This window comes from Pangasianodon hypophthalmus, chromosome 18 (genome assembly GCF_027358585.1).
Source record: "Pangasianodon hypophthalmus isolate fPanHyp1 chromosome 18, fPanHyp1.pri, whole genome shotgun sequence".
Lineage (NCBI taxonomy): Eukaryota > Metazoa > Chordata > Actinopteri > Siluriformes > Pangasiidae > Pangasianodon > Pangasianodon hypophthalmus.
Window position 1 is genome coordinate 13,373,824 of NC_069727.1, and position 23,073 is coordinate 13,396,896.

Here is a 23,073-nt window from a genome sequence, read left to right on the forward strand (position 1 = left end):
TTGTTTATAACTGCTCACTCGGCTGCCTGTTCCAGTTAATTCATTGCTTTGTGCTGAGCTTTTACCTTTTTTTTTCTAACAAAATCATTCACAGTTTCAAGGAAGTCTGTTGTTTCCCTGGGGTATAAATATGAGGTTGCTCGCATAAAATCCTTTATATAATTGTTTACCATGGGAAAAGCCAAATAATTTCGAGACAAAATAAACAGATGGTTGCTGACCTGCACAAATCAGGCAGTTAATGTAAAAAATAAATAATCTGTTAAAATACCATTAAGCACAATTAGGGCTTTTACAAAAACTTTCATGTTTGAAACAGCTGGAAATTTTTCGGGAGTTGGACCCATGACAACACACACAGTGAGGGAAAAAAGCCAAAATCACAGTTTTCTAAGTACACAGTTTAGTTTATTCTTGTGGTTGTTGAGTTTCTGAAATCAACTGGTAAATGCCACTTACATAAGAACAAGCTGTTTTGTAAGAAAGAAGCCATTCCTGAGAGCATCTCACAGAATTCACTGTCTAAACTTCAGCAAGCCTCATTCAAACAACAAATAGCATTGTGTGGTCAGATGAGACCAAATTCAATCTGTTTGCCATACAAGGAAAAGTGCTTGATACCCATTTTAAAATATGGTTGTGATCAGTAATGCTTGGAGCTGCTTTGTGTCTGCTGGATCAGGGGCTTTTGTGAAGATTGATGGCATCATGATGTCTGCTAAACACCAGGAGCCTTCAGCCCAAACCTGATTGTCCCTGCCAGGAAGTTCAGATGTGGCTGTAAATAAATGTTTTGAACCATCCCAGTCTTCAGATTTGAACCTTACTGGAAACCGATGGTCTGAATTGAAGAGGATGTCCATATGCACAAACCTAAGAATATAAATGAGATTAAAATATTCTGCATGGAGGAGTGGCCCAAGATTCTTTTACAAGTGTTTCCAACCTTGTTAGACATTACAGAAAGAGAATCAGTGCTCATTTATTTTCTCCAAGCAGACATCACAAAAATAATTTTGAAACCCGTAGACCAGTAACTAAATAAAGTTACACAGTACATAGTAGTTTCTTTAACTGTCTGAGTGGAAAATTTGAATCATTTTATGTAATGTTTATTGTATACAGTGATTTCACCTGAAGGGTGTTGACTGTAATTCTCTCCCTCCTTGTGACAGGACAGAAATAGTGATTCATGCTGCCTTTGCTTTAATAGCCATGTTCTTGTACAGTAAATGTCAGATGAACATCGGCTCCATGGAATGGCACTCAACTCTTATAGCCACTATTATAAATGGCAACACTATTGAGTTTCTTCCTTAAAGGCATTTAGAATGAAACCCCACACCTGTTGCTTTTCATCAGTCATAATCCTTTGCGTCTAAGCAACAGTGACTTACCTGTTAAAGCTCATGGTGAAAGTACTACAGGGTGGTAAATGTTTGCTTGTGATGTAATTTGTCAGAGATTCAGTGTTTTGGTCCACACGGATGCGCAAGTAACTGAGTCACAAGAGTACAGGACTATAAATAGCTGAAGGGAAAAGAATTCTAATATGGCCTGGTCAGACTAAGAGTGTAAATGGGGAGCTGTTAGTTTGGGTATGTGATAGAGTGTGTGGGTGGGTGTCTTCCCCTGGAGGCTTAGCCGAGCGTGTGGGTGGACAGCAGACTCCAATCTGCTGTGATTGCTGCACTGGTTGTGTGATCCTACAGATTCTTTCTCTCTGCGTATCTGCCTTTATGTCTCTCAAGTCTTGTATTACACCTGCATGGGTGGAAATATGTTTGTATCACTGTCAGAAATCAGTTTGTGTATGCGTGCATGTGTGTATATAGTTGGATCAAAGTTACAGGTTACTGTACAAAAAGGTGCAAAAAGCTCAGCTATGTTAATGCTGTGCTTGAGAGAAGTGTAGCTGCTATACTACAAGCTAGGTGGCTGAAGTAGTATAACTATATTAAACCACATACATGGATGATAGTGAGTATTGACTTGAATTAATTAACAAATTAGAAATTAAAGATTTCAGTAGTAATGCAATATGAATTTCTATGTATTATTAATGTTAATACATTATTAATTAATGTATTTCTAACACAGTATTAATTTTACATGTAGTGTGTGTGTGTTTGTGTGTATGTGTGTTTATATTAGATTTTTTTTCTTCTGAGTTCGCTGCAGCTTTTCTTAGAAATGATTAAGAATGTCCCCTCACATACACAGAGCTCTGTTTATTTTAATGATGGGTGGTGGATTGAGCTTGCTGCGTAGTCAAAGGGTTTGTAGTCTGGTCATTTCCTTGCTTTTGGAGCGTGTTTTCCACCACTTTGTCAGGCTGCATTTGATTCTCAGCCCCAGCGTCTCAGATGGAAATTTCCTAGGTGTGTTTCAGTAGCTAGCCACAGGGGTTTGATGAGATGTCGAGGTTAGCTGGATGTTTGCAGTTTAGCTGTTGGTCTGATTAAATGCCAGCGTGTCTGTAGCTCTATTTGGCCCCTGATTTCCAGACAGCAGTTTTGCATGGGCCTGCTGCGTCGCTGAATCAGCCCTTCCATTGTGGAAAAGCAGTAGTACATTTCAGAGGGAGTTTGTTTAAAATCAAGGGTGTACACAGGCAGTATGATACTTCTGTGTGAGAGAGTTCAAATATGAAAATCGGGTATTTTTGTTAGATTAGGTTTTGGGACGTTTGACTTTTGTTAAATTTATATTTATCCAGTTTTCTTTCAGTTTAATCATAGCCAATTCCCACATTCTAGAAATCTTGATCAAACACATTTTAAAAAAATTAATGTGGTATCCTCAAGGTTATGAATTTGTAGCTTTAGTTGAAGGAACATAAGCATCATTAAATCACATAATTAGATCTAAAAGACCACTGTTGTTCCAAAGATGGCTTGTACCTATATAGTACCTTTTTTATAATGGTGCGGACATGGAACATTAACAAGTGGGATGAAGTTGAGACATGGATAAACAGAAGTTTAAAATGTAGGAAACTTGGACACAGAAACATCAAAATGAGATTCTCAGCTTTTAACACACCCTTATTTACTTCCCCTCATGAATTGGAAGTGTGTATCACCTACATAAGTCACCCAACTGGCCATTTCTTCAAAATAGAGTAGTGTGTAGTGCAAAGTAGATTTTCTAGTAGAAACAGTATAATTTGAGTGATTTTCGTTTGTATGAGCTTTGTATAGAGTAATAACAGCTTGGCAACTAGCTATTAGACTAAAGTCTAAAGTGTCAAAGTTGCATCAACCTTCATTGTATAGATAAAATATGGCTACATAAGTGACAAGTTGAATGTAACAAAAATGTTTTTGAAACAGTTGTTTGAATAATAATTAAAAAATAGAAATCAGAACAAAACCCACTGAATTAATCCATAAGTACAGACGATGTTCAGTCGAGTCAAGAGCAACAGCGAGGCTTTAGTTCATCAAAAACTGTGACTGTCATTTACTGCAGGTTCTAAGACTAGAGATACTGATGTGGTTGATGCTTATGATCAAAGCACGTTAAGTCTACTTTGGAAAATGAGTAAAGTGTCAGATGTTGTTAGATTAGGTTATAAAAGTAGAGGTAAGCAGGGTGTTTTCCTGATGTAGCCTGTTTTCTTTCAGGATAATATTAAATCAGGTTGACGCTCCCAATCCTGACTAGGATAAAGCCGTTAATGAAGATGAATGAATGAATGATTAAAATAAGGAGTGAATGCTGAATAGTCAATTAGTCTGTAGGCTGTGAATAAAAGCTTGTATATAGATAGACAGTTTTAATGGTCATATTTATTATTTATACTGTACATTTTATTTATTTAATGTTGAATTAAATACTAATCAAATAAATAAGTAGTTTTGGTGACTTTCAGTGGCGTCAGAATACAATTTTTAAATGCTCATAATAAATGTGATTTTGATTTTTAGAACTTATATAATAAAAAATGCCAAAAGTGGAGTTTCTGCCTAAATGTGAAAACAGCTGCCTAAATGTGAGAGAAACTGTGTTGTGACTTAAAAATCACTGCTTGCATCCTTAAGACTGAACATCCTGTCCAAATGCTCCTTCAGCAGGCAGCACTGGCCAAAGCAATGGCTATTTATTTTTACTAGTTGACTGTTTTTTTTCTTTTTCCTTTTTTTAAGTAGTCTTTTCAATAGTTAAACCAAAAGTTAAATACTGATAAACAGTTAAATACTGATAAACAACAGCAAAGATCGCATCAAACCTCACTTCAGTTAACAGCTATACACAGGCTACAAATTACTTCAAAAAACTTAGGTGCTTCTTTAGGCTATGTGGACAAAAATAAATAAAACAGTGAAATTCATGTGCAAAATAACTTTGTTAACTTTGTTATTTTGTTATTTTAACAATTATTATTTTTGACAGTCACAGGAGCAGACAGTTCTTTCACTTATGACATATGAACAGGAACAAGTGATCAAATATGAGGCTCATGAGACAAATCAAGGCCAAGATTATTAAGTTGAGAGCCTTTCGGACATGAGGCACTGAGCAACACATTTACTGCGTCTGGTCAAAATTGAGATTTATTCATTCCTTCATTCATTCATCCTGGTCAGCGTCACTGTGGTTTAAATTACTTATTTGTTTATATTTTGGGATATACCATGACCCTGATCAGGACTAAGTGGTTGCTAAATCTGAATAAATGAAAAGTTCATTAGAAAATATTGTGGATCACTTCAAACATGCAGGATTGGAAAGAATTACTTCAAGAGTGGGCAGGAGTGACATTTAAATAAATAAATAAAATAGTTTAAAAAAAAAAAAACAGTCCTGCTACACTTAACCATAAAAGTGATAAAATTCAATTCAAACAAAAGTAAATTAAAAAAAAAAAACTTTTTCCAATGTAGTCTTACACAATGTGCAGTTGATTGTAAAATTATCTTCATCTAGTCTGAAATATTTCCAGATTAAAAAAAGTACATTAATCCTGCTTTCTTTGCTGTCTACATCACTGTTTTTTTTTTTTTTCTTTCCACGCCGTTATGGCTAGTTCACATCCCCACAGTAGCACTGAATGTATTAATTGACTAGTCTATGCAATCTCTAATGGCTGGTTGGGTGGGGTGTGAGGTTTTATCGGCTTGTCTGTGCAAATGTGTGCCATTCTGTGTGTGCCTCCAGTAATGCAATATTTATAAATCCAAGTGTGTGTAGGGATGGAACATAAGAGATGTGTTTGCACACTCTGGCCTCTAAACTAAATTTCTTTTTTTAGCCTCATTACCACAAAGCAGTCAGAAATGTATTCAAGCAGCAGCTGACCTGCGCTGACATTTAGCCTCACTGCTGGATGTGTGTTACAGTCCACAACTTGTCTTCAGTTGTGCATGTTCTTTAATTTCACAGGTTATAATATGAAGAATACAACATCAAACATTTCTCATAGTCTGCAATTTTTGGTGGCAGAACCAATAATTATCCAAAATCTTAAATAACACCATTTTATTTCTATCTAAATTATTTTAATTATAATAGTTTATTTAGGTTTTATGCCTAGCAATACTGAAACTATGGCACAGCAGAATATTTTGTAATTAAACTTTATATTATTCTGAAGTTATGACTTATTAGGAGTTATGTTCTATTAAGAGTGTATTCCTGCTTAGTGCCCAGTGTTTCTGGGATAGGTTGCAGATTCAAGCAGTTAGGAGCAATGAGTGACTGAATTATTAATTTTTTTTTTGAATGAAAGTGTAATAAAGTACTGTCAGAGAACCTGTGTTTAGTCCTTTAGTAGTCAATTCCCATCCTTGACTGCATGACAGCTACCAGACTTGGTAGCGTATTCCCTGAAAAAAAGGGAATATGTGGTCGGTCAGATTTAAGAGAACATATTACGTATAGTTCACACAAAAATCTTATGTTTCTCATCGAAATGTGATTTAATTTTTTACAATAAGTTTCTAATTACTTATTTCAGTTATGTAGAGTGAATGTGATCGATTCACATAGTATTAACGTGATCCAATTATGTTATGAAATCTTGCGAGGATGTTGATGCTGATACAAAGAAAGACTGTAGTATTAAAAAAGAACTTAATTAACACAAGAGCAGTATAATCTTGCAGTAGGAAATGTCATTGCTCACAACACCAGCAACCTGGGCTTGGTCCTCAGCTCGGGTGTGTGTACAGGCTTCGATTTTATTCAGGGCTTGGAAATTACTTACATCAGCAACTATAGTTTGAAACAGGTGGCAAACAATGCCCAATAATAACTTTTATACCGCAGGCTGCAAGCCAAAGCACAGGTTTAAGTTAATGCTCTAATAGGTTGTTGTTTCTATAGTAACAGATTATACAGGGAAATATATGGCTGAAGCTCCATATACTGTAACCAAAGCCTAATAATAAGTGGATTAAAAAATGTGTTCCACTTTAACAAAGAAAAGTGAGAAATATTTTGTAATTAAAAACACCTCGTTGGTGAGAGAGGTCAGAGAAGAATAGCCTGACTGTTTTTTGCTGACTTTCTGGCTACGGTAACTCAAATAAACACTCTTTACTGGACAGTTAAAGAATGAAAAAAGACCAGGCGATGTGTCTTCAATTGTCTAGTTTCAGTGCGGCTGTGCCCACTATAGCCTCAGATTCTTGTGGAGTAGGAGTTGAACCCGAAGTGGTTTTTTTTTTTTTTTTTTTTTTTTTTTTTGCTCAAGGTTAGACATGTAATGATTTTCTTGTAAAGAGTGGTTATTTGAGTAACTGTACACTTCATTCACTCGAACCAGACTAGAAATTCTCCTCTGACCTCTCTCATCAGCAAGGCATTTCCACCCGCAGAACTGCCAGTCAATGGATGTTTTTGTTTTTTCCCCATTGTGTGTAATCTCTTGAGACTGCTATGTGTCAAAAGCACTTGAGATCAGCAGTTTCTGAAATACTCAAAACAGCTTGTCTGTCACCAACAAACATGCCAGGGTCAAAGTCACTAAGATCACATTTTTCCCCATTCTGATGTATGGTGTGAACCTTCACTGAAGGTCTTGACCTGTATCTGCGTGATCTTATGCATCGCACTGCTGCCATATGGTTGGCTGATTGGATAATTGCATGAACGAGCAGAGGTATAGGTGTTCCTAATAAAGTGGCGAGTGTATACTTCCATACAGTATATGTCATTTTGCTGTATGAGGTGATGTACTGTATGCCCACATAAGCATACACCTAGGACACTTGTGCACACTCATGAATGCAACCAAACAAGACAGTAGAGAAAAAAGAAAAAATCAGAAATTGCTGAAAAACAAATGAAAATCACTGTGTATCTTGATTGGAGAAGTGTGTGTAAGTCTGTGCAGATGAAAGAGAACAGCAGGCTTTTATCTCAGAACTACCAATGTGGAGCGTCTAAATAATGACAATAAGCTTCTATTTCATAGTTTACAAACCTGGCATGCCATCCAAACACACTTTTTTACAGCCTTTAATCTTGCTGTATTGTATTTTTTTTTTTTTGCACACAATCATTGCAAGACCAGCGTTTTTGAAACATGTAAGATTAGTTCTTAATTTGTATCCACATTGAATCAGTCTGAAATCAGAGTGCCTTTTCCATGTTCTCAAGTGTGAAATTACTTGCAGTAGTTTCAAACTAAATCATGATGCCTGGCAAGGTCAGCAGAGTGTGTCTTAAAATGATGAGCCGTGACATATAGAGATTGTCTCTTTAGATCATAATCGTGTATGAATCATCATCTGGCTAATGATCTGTCTAAAAAAAAGACAAAGTGGTCAACCTCTGGCTTTTTTCACACTTTTTCCCCTCTGTACACACACAAAAAGACTAATTAGCTAATATTAGTGATCTCAGACTTCATTGTTCGGGTTCTAAAGTGTAAAGTTAAGGCTTTTAGAGGGAGTTCCCTTTTTTTATTTTCATAGTCATTATGTGATGTGAAAGCTTAAGTGATGACTGAAATTCTTTCTCTCCTCCATTCTGCAGGTACGATGTGGACTCAAAGAGCACCAATCTTTCCAAACATGTGAGTATACCATTGATTCTCAGTGCTCAATTTTAAGCTGCTTTGATGATTCACCTGTAAATGAGGTGACATAATAAAACTTCACACACTCATGGAAATCGTTATATATATATTTCTTGGTGAGCGAACCAATGATGTTTTTTTTTTTAAGATGTAATTAAACGGGAAGAGTATCTATCTGTATCCATCTGAGTGACTCACTAGTAAATCATTGAAATATAGTTGCAGCACCTTTCCATTATGTTTGATGCTGATGTCTCATCAGGAATAATTTATCATATTACTTGCTCAAATCGTTGTATGCTGTTCACTAGTGAGTCTTTGGTTTCACTGGTAGCACCAGGCTAGAACAATATGCCTATACAACAGCACAGCTGGCTACACAATTTTCACATTTCCCATTTGACCACAAAGCAGCTTTGACAATTTTGATCATAGATCAGATGTATTCCTGCAAAAAATAAAAATTCTGGAGAAAAATGCTTGGATATGAATGCAACAGTACCAAATGCAATGCTTTTTTTTTTACTGGTTTATAGTGTTTGATATACCCAATAAAATGATGAAAAAAACTGCTCTGTTCTATTTTGGGTAAATCAAACACATCAAGCGTGTAGCAGCACAGCAACGATAACTGCCTGGATGAGGATTGTGAGTAGGAACAAATACCTCAAACCATAAAACAAGGATGTTTTACAGTAGGGGCAGCAAAAGAAGTGTACCACCATTGTTCACGCCCACTGCTACTCACCATATTGCTTCATTTCTTATATGCAGAAAGTTAAACTCTGCTCAACATTTTTCACGTCACTCTCATCGCCTGCTTTGTATTGCTAATGGTCGCTCTGCCTCCTGATGCTCTAAAACTCCATCTCTCTTTGAAAATGGATGATTTCTGTCATGTTTATTGTGGTTTTGCAAGTGGGAATGTGGGGCACTAGTGTCAGGCCAATGGGAGATATTAAGTTACTACACAATTTTCCTACCTCAGATCCAGTTTTCTGATGTATTGATGGTGTATTTTTTGTTAAGAACTGAGCTAAGCTTCTGTCTAATTAAAATGCTGCATTGTTTCTTCCCTACACAATCATACACTGCCACAATATTCAGTGAAATTGACTTATATGTGTGTGTGTGTGTATGTCCTAACAAGTTTTTTTTTTTTTTCAATTTCTGAAAACTGAAATCTGAAGTTATGTGGCAAGCTTTTTTTCAGTTTGAACTGACTCGGGCAAGTTTAGTTACTTTCTCAATAAACAAAGCTGCTTACTGAATTAGCACAATACACTAGTGACTACATCAGTGACCTGTAAAGTGAGGATGTGACCATGACTGTACCATGTTCAGTATTTATTTCCAAGAATGGGCTGGGAAATTCACAAATATTTATTAAGTATACTTGTATGTGCCTGCATCTTAGAGGGGCTTTGACTTAATCACTAAATGTCTGTGATCTAACTAAATAGTCTGTAGCTATGCAGGGGAGGTTTACACTGAATATTGTTGTATTAAGTCACTTAACATCAGGTAACATAAGCTTACATAAGATATGATAGCTAGATATTGAGCTTCTTACACTGATAGATGCAACTACTTTTGTGTCATCATAAAAATGTGTGAAAGAGAGCAATGCTGTGTTCTTGAGAGAAATTGGGAGAAAGAAGCTCCTATTTAACTATCTTAATGTGAGCCCACCTGTAAGGTTATGTTAAATACAGCAAACAGTCATATATACTAAAGACAACCAGTACTAAATGTGGTGAAGAGATACAGAATTTACAGAATATGAACATTATGAATAGGAGTCCTGGAATGAGCATGATGCAGTGAAGCAGAGCAAGAGTCGAGCAACAGAATGAATCAGACAGCTCCTGTGTTTGATGAGAACCATTTCAGTAAAAGTCTGTCAGGCTCTGGCACAGGCATCACATTGCAGTTTACTGAAAGTCTCTCCTCCCAAGTACCCCTAGATCTGTACCTTTACCTAAGAGAAGAGCTATTTAACAAAATGCCTGATGAAACAAGCAGGGTTTTAGCCTAGACTCAAAGATTGAGACTGAGTCCTGAACACTAATTGGAAGGCTATTCCATAGCAGGGGATCTTTGTATGAAAAAGCTCTGCCCCCTGCTGTAGTTTCTAAAGAATCTGGACCTTTTGATTGAGGCAGATTATAATAGACTAAAAAGTTACTGTGGGAAAAGAGTATTCAGTTGTTTATTGAGAGCGTGTATAAAATGCGTAACTTTCTGGTTCTATGAAGGACACAAGCTGTTATGTTCTGGCCAACTGAAGCTTGTTTATGCACACACTGGAACATTCAGACAGCAATTCATTATAATAGACCAGCCTATGGGCAATAAAAGCAAGAGCTATTTTTTCTGCATCATGTAATGACATAGTTCATAGTTTAACAATGTTTCTGACATGGAAAAAGGTTACCCTAGTAATATTATCTACTTCATCTTCAAACGAGAGCCTGGAGTTAATAATCACACCAAGGGGTTTTACTGCAGCACATAAAGTAACTGAAAGGCCTGTAAGTAGAATTTCTGTCTTCCTGGAATTAAATAGAAGGAAGTTACTCAGCATGTAGTGTCTAATGTCCTTTGCAAATTTCCTCAATTTATTAAGATGGCATCTGTCATCTTGTATGGCTGAAACATACAGCTGTCTGTCATCATCATAGCAGTGAATGCCTATACCATATTTACAAATAATTGTTCACAGAGGTATTATATATAGGGAAAAAAACAGTGTCCCTAGAAGAGAACTTTTTTGGAACACTTAACAGTGACTTTTCTATGCATATCAAACTAAAGTTAACATTTACAAACATAATGGTCAGTCAGAAAAGACCTGAGCCAAGCAAGAGCTGTTCTAGTCTATATAGAAGAGTATTGTAATCTATTGTATCAAAAGCTTAATTGAGATCAAATAGTAGACGTAAAGAGACACAATCTTTTTCAGAGGCCAATAATGGGTCATTTACTACTTTAACCAGTGCTGATTTAAAACTGTGGTGAGGTCTAAATCATGACTAAAATATTTCAGCTTAGCTCCTGAGCTACAATCTTTTGTAAGATTTTGGAGATAAAGGGGAAATTTGATAGTGGAGAGCAAACAAACATTCATGGCTAGGTTTCATAATCAATGGATTGATAGCCACGAGGTCAAAAGATTTAGATACATAGCCTATCATATGGGAGGCATTTATCATTTTTAAAAGATAGCCTCTGGTTGTATTTTCTTTAAAAAAAAAAAAAATCATATTGTAACACCTTCAGTAAGTTTGGGTAAAGTAAGGATTGAGGAGGCAGGTGTGAGAGCGTGGTTTTGATTGATTTATTTGATTTATTTCAGCATGGCCTTTTTAACTAAAATATGTACTTAAAACCAAAACAAAAACCCTCCACACATGTACACAGCAGAATGCTGTCGGAGAAAGTTGCTTTTCTCTGCCACTGCTTCTGTCTGTTTGGTATTCTCTTACTCACTGCAGGACACACAGTGTAAAAATAGTGCATCATTAATTACACACAGGTGAACAGTCATTCATTAGATCACCCACTCCTTTCTCCAAGACCCCACCCTCCATTCACAAATACCACTAAACTATGCCCCCACTGCCACACATATGTAGTACAAAAGTTGATGATTTTGAGGTTAATTCAGTATATTGGATTGGATTAAAAATTCTATTTGCTCCACTGATTTGGTAATATTTGTCTCTGTGGGTATCAGGTGAGCTTAGGTATCAGATTTTCTGAAGTTACATTTGTACTCTGAATTTTATAACTATTTTTGTCATGGAAAATGATACTGTTAGTATCTGTGCTTCTGTTGCTGTCTTTATCCTTTAGCTTTGCTACTGTAATAAATAGGAATCTACTTTTTGAATAGGAAAATCTACTTTTTTGTCTTCTATTTTATTGGAGACATACGATGATCTAGCAGCAGTAGGAGCTGAGCTGGCTTTCCTTCCAGGCAGTTTGGAAGACTACCAGTTTAGTCTGACACCATTTAGATTCTGACTTGTGAGTGTGATCATTATATATCGTGTGAGCTTTCTTTTGTATGTTTTTGTTTGACTCAGGGAACAGACACAGTCTCAATAGAGTGCATCCTGCGTGATGCCTCCAGGCAGCTAGCAGATGGTCAGTTTAACCTGTTTGTCTGCTGCATGGTCCCAGCCCTGAATTGTCAATAATTAATTAGGCCTGCCATAAGATTATGAATTTTATTTTGAAAAAATGAGAGCATTACCTTTCTATGTGGAATAGATATCATCATCACCTAAAAGGCTAGGCCTACCTTTAACAGTAGCCCAACTGTCAAGAAAACCCATGTTGATTTCAGATCACCATCTTGGCATCAGTTCAGTAGCCATAACCTGCTCTAAGTTACATCATCTCAGTTAAATTGGGTAGGGCCAGAGTATAGTATGGCATTTGACATTGCCTTCACAGATTTACATGCCTTAGTTACCACTGACTAGGGTTGGAAGACATATTGTTACCACTGACAAGGGCATATATCACTAGCTCCCATCTGAACTCTCTTAGAAAGCCTGTGCTTGCCTTATACACTAATATTATGTGCAGTGTCCAGCACCCTGGCTCCCAACATACAGCTAACTACAGCTGATGATGCCCGTAAGACCATTCCATTTGAGAAGATCTGGTAATCTGTATACAGTGTATGTACTTCTGTTTTCCTAACTGTCTCCTCTTTATGTGTATATAAAAAATGCACACATACACTTACTCACAAATATCTATTTACCTGTCTCTGGTATTGTGGTATTTCCTGCAAAAATGCCTTTATGTAAACAACAGCATGATTCCCCATCTTACTGACATTGTTTCCCATGGTGATCTATTACAGTCATGACCCAGGTTTTTCTGGTAATTTGAGAGCATCCCTCTTGCCTGTGGGTCTGTGTATCTTTGTTGTATAATATCCTGGCAAATATAAGTTGTTGCCATAGAAGATGATTCAGCTTTGACCTCTGTAGATGTAGCTTATTGAGTTAACAAAATATGGATGGATCTCTTAATGCTCTGTTTGTGACTGTGCTTTTTCTGTGTTATATATTTCTCTTGGCTGTATAATTCTTCAATATGCACTGGATCAAAAGTGAGGCTTTTCAAAACCTCCTGTGGAGAAATTAATCATCCACTGAGACAAATCGATGGCAGATATTCAAAACACAAGGTCACTTATTGCAGTGGTTAGTGAATAAACCGCAGTATTAAATCTGAAGTATTAAATCTGCTCTTATGATTAAGAGCAGCTCTTGATGCTCTTCACATCCCACTAAATATGTCATATTATTGTATTTTCACCCAAGAAGAAATCCATTTTTAGTTCCAACTAGAGCTTAATAATTCAAATGACTACTTTATTACAGTCAGTCACATAGAGCATTTAAAGTTCCAATTTGGAAAGATCTAATTTACACAAATTTCCACTTACACCATATGTTTGTCAATCAACCAAGCCTTGTTTCTTTCTTTAGTTTTATATGGAAGCTGTCCCTTTATACATTTAGGAAGATTCCAGAAATTGATGTAATGATATTCAGAAACTTCTAATTGGCCAGCTGTTATGAGTAGGAATTGGCTGTAAAAGGGCCTACCTTTAGATCCAGGGCCCTTTTGCCTTTGATACTGTGGGAGAATCCAAGCAACTCAGCCAATACCTCAAAAAAATGGTGGACATCTACATGTTCAGTTCCTCCTTCAGAGCCTTTTTCAAACAACTGAAGTTACCCTGAGCATCTGTATGGACAACTGTATGCAAATATAGAAATCTTGGGACCACACAGACACTGCATTGTTCAGGAACGATGCACAAATTAACTCCCAGGGATGAACAAACTGTGGTAAGAAAGGTTCAACTGAACCCCAAGACAACAAAAAGAAATTGGTGAAGGAGTTGGAGGCATGAGGTACCAAAGTATCTATATCCACCATTAAAAGTGTACAACATTGCGATGACCTGAAAGAACGCATGCTCACAAAAAAGACTGAAATTTGCAGGTGATCAACAGCCTTTTGGAGTTCACTGATGAAACAAAAATTGAACTTTTTGGCCTTAATGATCAGCACAGTGTATATGGAGGAATAAGGGTGAGCCTTTTAAACGAAAGAACACCATCCCACCTCTGAGCCATGGGGGTGGCAGTGTCATGCTGTGGGGTGGTGGTGTGTGTTTCACTGAAAAAGAGAAATAGATGGCATAATGCGGAAGAAGGATTATCTAGAAATACTGAAGCAACATCTCAAGACATCAACCAGAAAGTTAAACCTGGTCACAACTGGGTCTTCCAGCAGGACAATGATCCTGGACATACCTTCAGAGTTGTAGAAAAAAGGTTTTAAAAATTGGAGTGACCAACAAAAAGCCCTGACCCAAATACCACAGAAAATGTGTGGACTGAACTGAAAAAATGTGTCTGAGCAAGGAGGCTTACAATCCTGACTGAGGTACTCCAGTTCTGTCAGGGAGAATGGGCAAAAAAAAGGATTGTAATAAATAAATGAAACAAAGTCACTGTTTGGTATGATGACTCTTTGCTTTCAAAAAATTAGTAGTCTCAGGTACAATTTGTGCAGTTTTATAAGGACAAGTAAAGCTGTTAAGTTTTACTGAGCATCTTGCAGAACCAGCCAGACTTTGACTGTCACACTTGCTTCTTTTATATACATACATATATATATGTGTGTATATATATATATATATATATATATATATATATATATATATATATATATATTTTTATATATATATATATATATATATATATATATTTATATATATATATATATATATATATATATATATATATATACACACAAACAACCTGCCTCTTTTTGTCTTGATACCAAATTAATGAAAGGACTCAGGTTGATGATTCAGTATGTCTGCTCATGGTAGACACTCTTTCATGCAATGTATTATAATGCATCAATTTCAGTTACCTACTGTAATACACCTACATTTCCTAGAGAAATGATTCTGTTAAACGTATTGTAATCTATCCACTCTAGATAGAGTTATGTTAAGCACATTATAATTCATCCACTTTACAAGCGGAACTGTAAGCCCATCCACTCCATCTACACAACATGTTGTGTCAGCCTGACTTAACTCCTGTCTCCTCTTGCACGGATCTAAATCATTATCCAATCTTCAAGCTCAGTGCCGATTCTGAAACATCGCGCCTGTGCATCTGTGCTAGTAGTGTTTACCCCAGGAGGCACAGACACCTACACAGATAGCATTGAGGAGTAATTGAAAACATTCCAAGAGACTCTACTTGCTCACTCAAGTCCCATGACTACAAACAGCTTATCCCAAATGATCCCAGAAATCAGATATACATTTTTCCTGTTGCTTCTCTTACTTTCTTTGTCATCATCACAGGCGATAAACACACACACACACAAATCAATAACACCCTCTCTCGTCCAAGAGACAAACCCCCTACATCCAGTCACTAAACTCCCAGGGATTTTAGTCCAGGCCGAACTCATTACTGGATGTGCTAACATGTGAGTTACTGTGCTGTCGGAAGCAGGTGAAAATTAAAGGAAGAAGGCCATAGGGATAGAGGAGCAAAGTATGTATTTATTCCTTTGTTTACAAGAAAGAGAGATGCCTGTGCTTCTTTTTCTTTATTGGATCTGTCGGCGGAGCCTTGAACAGTAATTGGTAGTGCTCATGGGAATGGAGGAGTGTCGGCGTTAATGCGGAGTTTTATAAATAGCTGTAAACAGCTCAGTGATGGGAGCGAAGCCCATCCTCTTCAACTAGCTGTATTCTTTCAGACATACACAATGCCTGTAGCACTGCTTCTGAGGAAAACTTCATTAACACAGTGCCCTTATCATGGAGTAGTTCAACCTGTTTACTCATCTGTATAAAAGGGTTATGGCAATTCCATTTACTGCATACATTTTGGCATAAGAAGTCAAGCAAGTGCAGCAAACAAGGTGAAGCTGTGCATCAAACTGTCTGTTTAGAGAAACAGTACATTAAGTTTGTAGTTGCAAAAGTTAAAATGTACTATGGGTCCATTGTTCTCAATAGCCTCTCCTACTGCTACCTTAAACCTGATACGCTTTTGTGGTACCTATTTGCAATAAAACATGCAAAACAACAAAAAAAGGTTTTTATTTGACTCATCCTCATCCAGAATACTGGGTGTATTTCCTGTCAGAAAACTGTACAGATGAGTTTGTTACCCAGTGTACAATAGAAATTTACCCTCAAAGGTAAAACAGTGGTCCTTAAGGTCCAGCAATGTAATTATGTTCCTCTGCTAACTATAAGTAGAACAATACATTCAGTAACACCCCATTGACAAACATTTACACAATTAAACCCCATTTTTTTGTGTTGGTATTCAAACATGCTAATGAAATACACAGGTTTCCAAGTTTATATCTCATATATAACGAATAAAAAAACAAAACACAGTGGAATTGCGAAATTCTCAAACAATGGCACCATGCAAACATCTATCAGACATGTTTTCTATAGTATTTTATGAAGCCAGCCATCGAAAGGCAGTGCAGCATGAAATGGGGCAGCTCATAGTCTCAACAGTCTGTTTGTCGTATCAAGACAGCTACTAGCTCATAGCCCAACATCCTGAATATGATGAAATGTGCTTTTCATCCCTCATGGGAGGAGGACTTTTTTGTTTTGTTTTGTTTACTTATAAGATGGATTAATGTAGTACATGGCGTAAGGTGTGAACAGACACTGAAACTTTCCAGTCTCCTTGTTTTCATCCAAGTAACAAGGTAGGACATTGATTAGCTTGCTAGCTTACTATTATTTTTAATGTTCTCATTATGATACATAACTTTTTGTGACTATGTCATGGCTCCCAAAAACCAAAGTATGTTGACTGCTTTGAACATGTTATATCAATGGTAAAATCATATTTTCACCAAAATGTCCAACAAAAGCTGACACAGTGATAACCCCTCAATTGAGTAAGTACATAATATCTGAAGGGTCGTACATGTATATGCACTACGTGTATTTTCATACGGTGTGCACCATATAGGAGGTACAGTACGTCAGAAGCCCACAAAAAATGTACCAAATATAATTGCTTACATAGTAGTTAATGCAAAATCCCATTACATGAGTACAAGGTTGAATGTGTTTACTGTGAGAAGCAATGTAATCTGATCACTTAAACCACTGGCAGAGGTTGAAAGTGACACATACAGTGACATTATTTGTTGTTTGACTGTTATTGCATCCCTATGTGGCAACACTGAAGGTTTGCCTAATAAAGCACATAATATCAAGACAAATGAAAATGCCAGGTAAATGGCCAGGTAAATGATGATCCATCTCAGCTGTCCTCTTGTGACCAGTTCGCTTGAGATGGATGTCATTACTAGGTGTTTTAGTGTTTTAGATGTGGCATTTGTCTCTGGAGTCTGCTACTGTTCTTCCTTTAGATGAGGAACAAAAAAAAAAAAACCTGCCACAAAGCTGGAAAAATAGGATGATTCAATCAGAAATAATGTTTGTTACATTGTTAAGAAACAAACATGGCAATGTGTTTTGTGGAAAAAGGTTTGCTATGAAGCCATATTCGCCATGGCCTTCTTTTTTCATGGCCTTCGAAGTCTGTGTTTCTCAACATTGATGTGATGTTTAAGATCTGTCCATTCTTAGAGACCTTTTACAAATGTCACTGTAAAATGCGCAGGCATCTAGTTTATGTTGAAGAATGCGGAGAATCAGGAGAATGTTAGTCATTCAGTGTTGAATTTCATTTTATTTGAATGTGCACCACTTAACTTTTGCTCGGACATTTTAGATGGCTAGCTAAGACACACGCAGCACGGCAAATCTATACTAGCCAATTACAGGAGCCACCAGCATGCATAGGCTAATCTAAGTAATACAGAGTGAGGGATCAGACAATTACATTTCAGATCCACAACAAATCAAACAAAATAAAGGTGCTAAGCTGAAATACTTTATTGGTTATTATGTTTCTAAGGTTAGTTTTAAGTCTGAGAATGAATGTAAACAGTGTATACTGTTTATCCACCATGGATGTAATGACCCTGTAATTAAGGATTAATTTTGTGCTTTTATCATAATAATCATTATTTTATTTCAAATCCAGTGTGCTAGAGTACAAAAACTAAAACAGCAATAAAACTTTCATTGCCTACTTGCAGTAGATGTGACCAAATTGCTAGTGTGAAAATATTACTGCTGGATGTTCTACATGTTGTATTTTATAAATATGGCCCACTCCATTAAAAGTTACTCAAACTTTCATTGCTTCATTCCATTTCCATCAGCCAGTGCAGAAACAAAATCTTGGCCCAGTTTCCTCATAACCCTCTTGGCTGACTTAGCCAACAACCGCATATTGCCTTTGCCACTCACACAGATGCAGTCAGCCGCAGCTCATTACGGAGGTGCTGGAAGAGCTGTGCGCCCCTCCTGTTGATCTCCCCCTTTGGTTTGTATCAAAGCTTCAGCTGTTAGAGCAGAGGTGAGGGCTGAATGTTTCCCCTTGCATTTCACAGATCAGATCAAGGGAAGTAAAAGAAAGCTACAGCACCTGTAATGACCGGCAAGGCCAGATGGATCACGGCATGCTGCTGTGTATCTTTCTCATCCCTGCTCTTTTCATGTCTCTCCGCTTTCAGCTGCACTGTACATAGTCCTAGTAATTGCAGTTAACATACTACAAGCTGTGTACAGCAATTCCATGTTTGTAGTATTTCTGAGAATGCATAATATGTTTTTCTTTTTCCTGTGTGTCTTCCTATCTGTCCTACTCTCTCTTCCTTTCTCTCTCTCTCTGCAGGATTTCCTGGGACAGGCATGCTGTACTCTGGGGGAAATAGTCGGCTCCCTGGGGAGTCGACTAGAGAAGCCTCTCGGGTAAGAACCAGCACGCCATGTTATCTATTTACCTTCCTTAACATATCCACCTGTGAGTATTTAGACCACACCAACTCCTTTTTAATTAGCTGAGGTCTCTTTCTGTGAAAATGGATGGTCAGTGACTATCCATGGGATCATGCAATTCAGTAAACCTTGTTAAATGTGCATTGTTTCATTGCCAGTGGTGATGATGGGAAATTAAGTTATAAGAAGGGATGGAGAGTTAGAGATGAAACCCATTTGTATTTGTGTAACACTGGAGACTCAGAGAGAGCTAGTTTCTATGTGCATGAGTTTTAGTCAGAGAATTATCCTACAACTCAGTGAAATCAATCAATGGCAAATGCAGACAAAAGGACAATCGAAAGGTAATATCAAGGAACATGTCAAGGATCATAGAGCAATAAGGCCATCAGGGATACTAATGCTCAGAACCTACTCAATACAAGAGCTACACTGAAGAATGCATAAGTTTATACATACATACATGAACCAGGAAGTAAACCAGGTAGTGAATGACATGAGTCATGATGTGTGTAACTTGTAAAGAGCACCTGTGGCTGAAAAAACAAAATACCATCTAATAATGAACATGAAACCACAATCCCCCATTTGGTCTAGCAGCTAAGGATCCCACGCTCTCACCGCTGCAGCCCGGGTTCGATTCTTAGGCAGGGAACCAACCCAGTCACTGGGGGGGTTGCATAAGCTAGTGCACTAACAGTGCCAGTCCCAAGCCTGGATAAAACAGGAGGGTTGTGTCAGGAAGGGCATCAGGTGTAAAACCTGTGCCAAATCAAACATGTGGCTCAGTGATCCGCTGTGGCAAACCCTAACGGGAGCAGCCAAAAGAAGAGGAACAACAACAGTCCACCATTTCTTATATGTAAATCTTCAGCTTCCCTCTGTGATGTGTTATATCCTACAATACATAGCTAACACTTGTGTCATTAGATGTGTTATCAAAACAAAGCTGAAGAACAGTGCACAGCTTCGGTGTCAAGGGGATACATTGATTACTAGAACTGCTTTTAGCAACAAAGAAGAAACTACTTCACATATTGTTTTTATTTTCATTTATTCAGTTTCAGTAAGTGCTTTATTCTGGTCAGGGTTGCTGTGGATCTGGAGCGGGGAACACTGGGCACAAGGCAGGAATACACCCTGGATGGGATGCATTCCATCACAGGGCACCAAGCACACACATTTACACATTCATTTACACCTAGGGGTAATTTAGCACGGCCACCTACCAAATTGCAAGCTTTTGAGAGATAGGAGGAAACACAAGGAGAACAAAACTCCATACAAACGGTAGCATTAGTTCAGGATCACTGTTTTCATTTCACTGTTTATTTATGTATTATCTATTCATCAAATATTATTTTAAATAAATACTGAAAATACTAAAATAATAAAAATTTCCAGTAGATTTTCAGTGATATTAAAAATTTTTACAGAAACGGTAGGGTTTATAGTAGATGGTCCTGTCTATATTTACAGTATTTTAAGGATGTAAGGTGGGAGAGAGGGAAGGAGTACAAATTGTGCAAATTGTGTTAAGGTTATGAAGTAGGATGCTGTTAGAAGCTGTGTTTTTTCCCCAAAAAACTTCAACTTTTATTTAAAAACTAAAAGAAGCACAGAGGTTTTCTTTTGGTCACTGAGGGTAAGGTTAAGGTTAGATTTTGGTGTAGCATAACATTAATTAGCTGCAATAATAATTATGTCAGTGGAAGAGCCTCTCAAAATTAGTGAAACAAATGTGTGTTTGTGTGTTTGTGTGTATGTGTGTGTGTGTGTGAGAGAGAGAGAGTGTATGAGGGTGTGTGTGTGTGCACCAGAGCATGGACACAAAAGCGGAAGGCTGAAATTCACACTCACTAATGAGCTTTTTCTTGCTGCTAATGCTCTTTTTCTGAGTCTGCTTGTTAAGTCATTATTCAAATCCTTATGATTTTCTTATCATTCAGAATATTTGGTTGTATTGCACTTTTTTAAATTTTATCCTAAATGTAAATTATTATACCAAAGACATAGATAAGAGAGTTTAATGAAGTGATAGAAATTCATTTGAATTAGAATTTTTCAGTGCAGTGGGAGCTAAGTAGTTAAAGTTCTCTGTTTTATGAGTTCAAATCCCAACATTGCCAAGAGCCACTATTGGGCACTTGAAGAAGATCCATAACTCTAAACTATTCAGCTGAGTGCCTCTGTCGACCTTCTAGATACCTTTCCATAAAGGTTTCAGCCCAATAAATGAACTTTAAGTAAGAAATAACAACTGACAGACTGCACAGTTAGACAAAAATAATACATGCTGGGGTGATGTGATAAGGCCAGGTGCAAAGCAAAGTGGATTATTTTTGTGTAACAGCCCAGTCTTGAGTGAGTTACTCCGCTTATACAACAGTGATTTGCCAACAATTACAATGTTTAATTTATTAGAGAATGACACAGTGCACATTTTCTTGGTTAAAAAGTAATGTTGTGGAACATATATGAGACAAGTTAGTTCCTGTTATCACTTAATTTCTAGCAACAAAAAAGTTCTAGTTTTCACACCAGCAGACTTTCCCGTGCTGGGAAACTTTGCTAAGCACCATGACTGTTACAAAGCACTGACACTCGAGACTCCTTCCATAAATAAATGTCTCCTAACAAAAACTACTCTTGACTTTCTGACCAATCAGATTTGAGAATTCAACTGCGCTGTGGTATAAATTAAATTTATGTTGTTTAACATTAGACTGAAAAGCTTCTTTTTAAAGTATCATGCAAAATAATGATTAATATCAGCAACGGAACAATAATCACCCAGCTTGTAAATATATAGATCGTTAGATCTTTAGCTTCTTCTTGTTGTGTTGCTCTTTTAACAGTAAATGATTAGCAAACACATGCGTCATCAGATCTGTTATCAGGGCCAGAGGACAGCTGCTGTGTCATGAATGAACTGATTACTGGAAGTGTTCTAAGCGAGTAGTGCTATTTTAAATGTTTTTGCTTGTGAGAGTTCACTTACGTGCTTATTTTTGTATTCATTTATTAAAGACATCTCAAAAATATTAAATAAATCTTTTAGCCACACAGATCTAATGTTGGTCTCAAATTCACAAATTCCTCAATTCTCTAAATTTTTTTTTTTTTTTTTAATGATACTCGTTGCAGTTTACGTATGCTGATTTACTGGATCCTATAATGAAAGCAAAACTGAACCACCTTGAACTTTGCAAACGTCACCTAACAAAAAGTACTCTTGACCTTCTGACCAATCAGATTTGAGAATTCAACTGCTCTGTGGTATAAAATAAATTGATATTGTTCAGACTGAAAAGCTTCTTTTTAAAGTATCATGCAAAATAATAGCATGTTGTTCTTTTAACAGTAAATGGTTAGCAAAGACGTGTCTTCAGATCTGTTATCAGGGCCAGAGGACAGCTGCTGTGTCAGGAATGAACTGATTACTGGAATTGCTCTAAGCGAGTAGTGCAATTTGCGAGGATTTCCTTACAGTATGTACAAGGTATTTCAGACTTGAAAAGCATGCAGAGTATGTTCTGAAACTATGTGTGCTTTGCAGAATTCTTTTGAATATTTCCAGTCTGATCCAACGACAAATATCGTGCTGTGAACATGTGGTAGAAATTGCTAATTTATGTGACTAAGGTATGTCACTGTCACACCGGTGATGTTTTGCATAAAAGAAGTATATAGTGTTCAATCTTGGTTATTCAGAGAATGTAGATATCATGTATCAGCTCATACTTAGAGCTTTAGTATCAGTATTGTATCAAGAATTTGAAAAAAAAAAGTATTTATTTTAACAGATTGGCGCATTCGTAATAATAATAACTGTAATGTACTTTGTTTATGTAGCTCTTTTATTTTATACAAATGATGAATTATTATATAGAGCACACACACAAGATAGTGTAATGACAGTAAAACTCAGTGAATAGTTAAAATTGTCAGTTAGAGTGATAGATTGATGGTTAAGGTTTTTATGTACAAGAAGGTAGCAAGTTCAAGTCCCAGAACTACTAAGAATTTAGGCCATTTAACAAGAGCCTTAACTGTTAACTGGATTGAATTCTGCCTT

At 36.9% G+C, this 23,073-nt stretch overlaps 1 protein-coding gene across 3 annotated transcripts in view; it reads left to right on the plus strand.

The window, feature by feature from the left end:
* The window catches only part of LOC113531900 (copine-8), a 116,573-nt gene that overhangs the window by 39,166 nt on the left and 54,334 nt on the right, over positions 1 to 23,073 (plus strand). For 2 of the 3 annotated variants that reach the window (XM_053241907.1, XM_026922876.3), the window contains exons 5-6: positions 7,987 to 8,026; positions 18,892 to 18,968. In XM_053241907.1, coding sequence (XP_053097882.1) covers positions 7,987 to 8,026; positions 18,892 to 18,968 — 117 coding nt within the window. Of the gene's footprint in view, positions 1 to 7,986; positions 8,027 to 18,891; positions 18,969 to 20,276; positions 22,498 to 23,073 lie in introns of those variants that run through there. The other variant, XM_053241908.1, reaches the window with a different exon arrangement.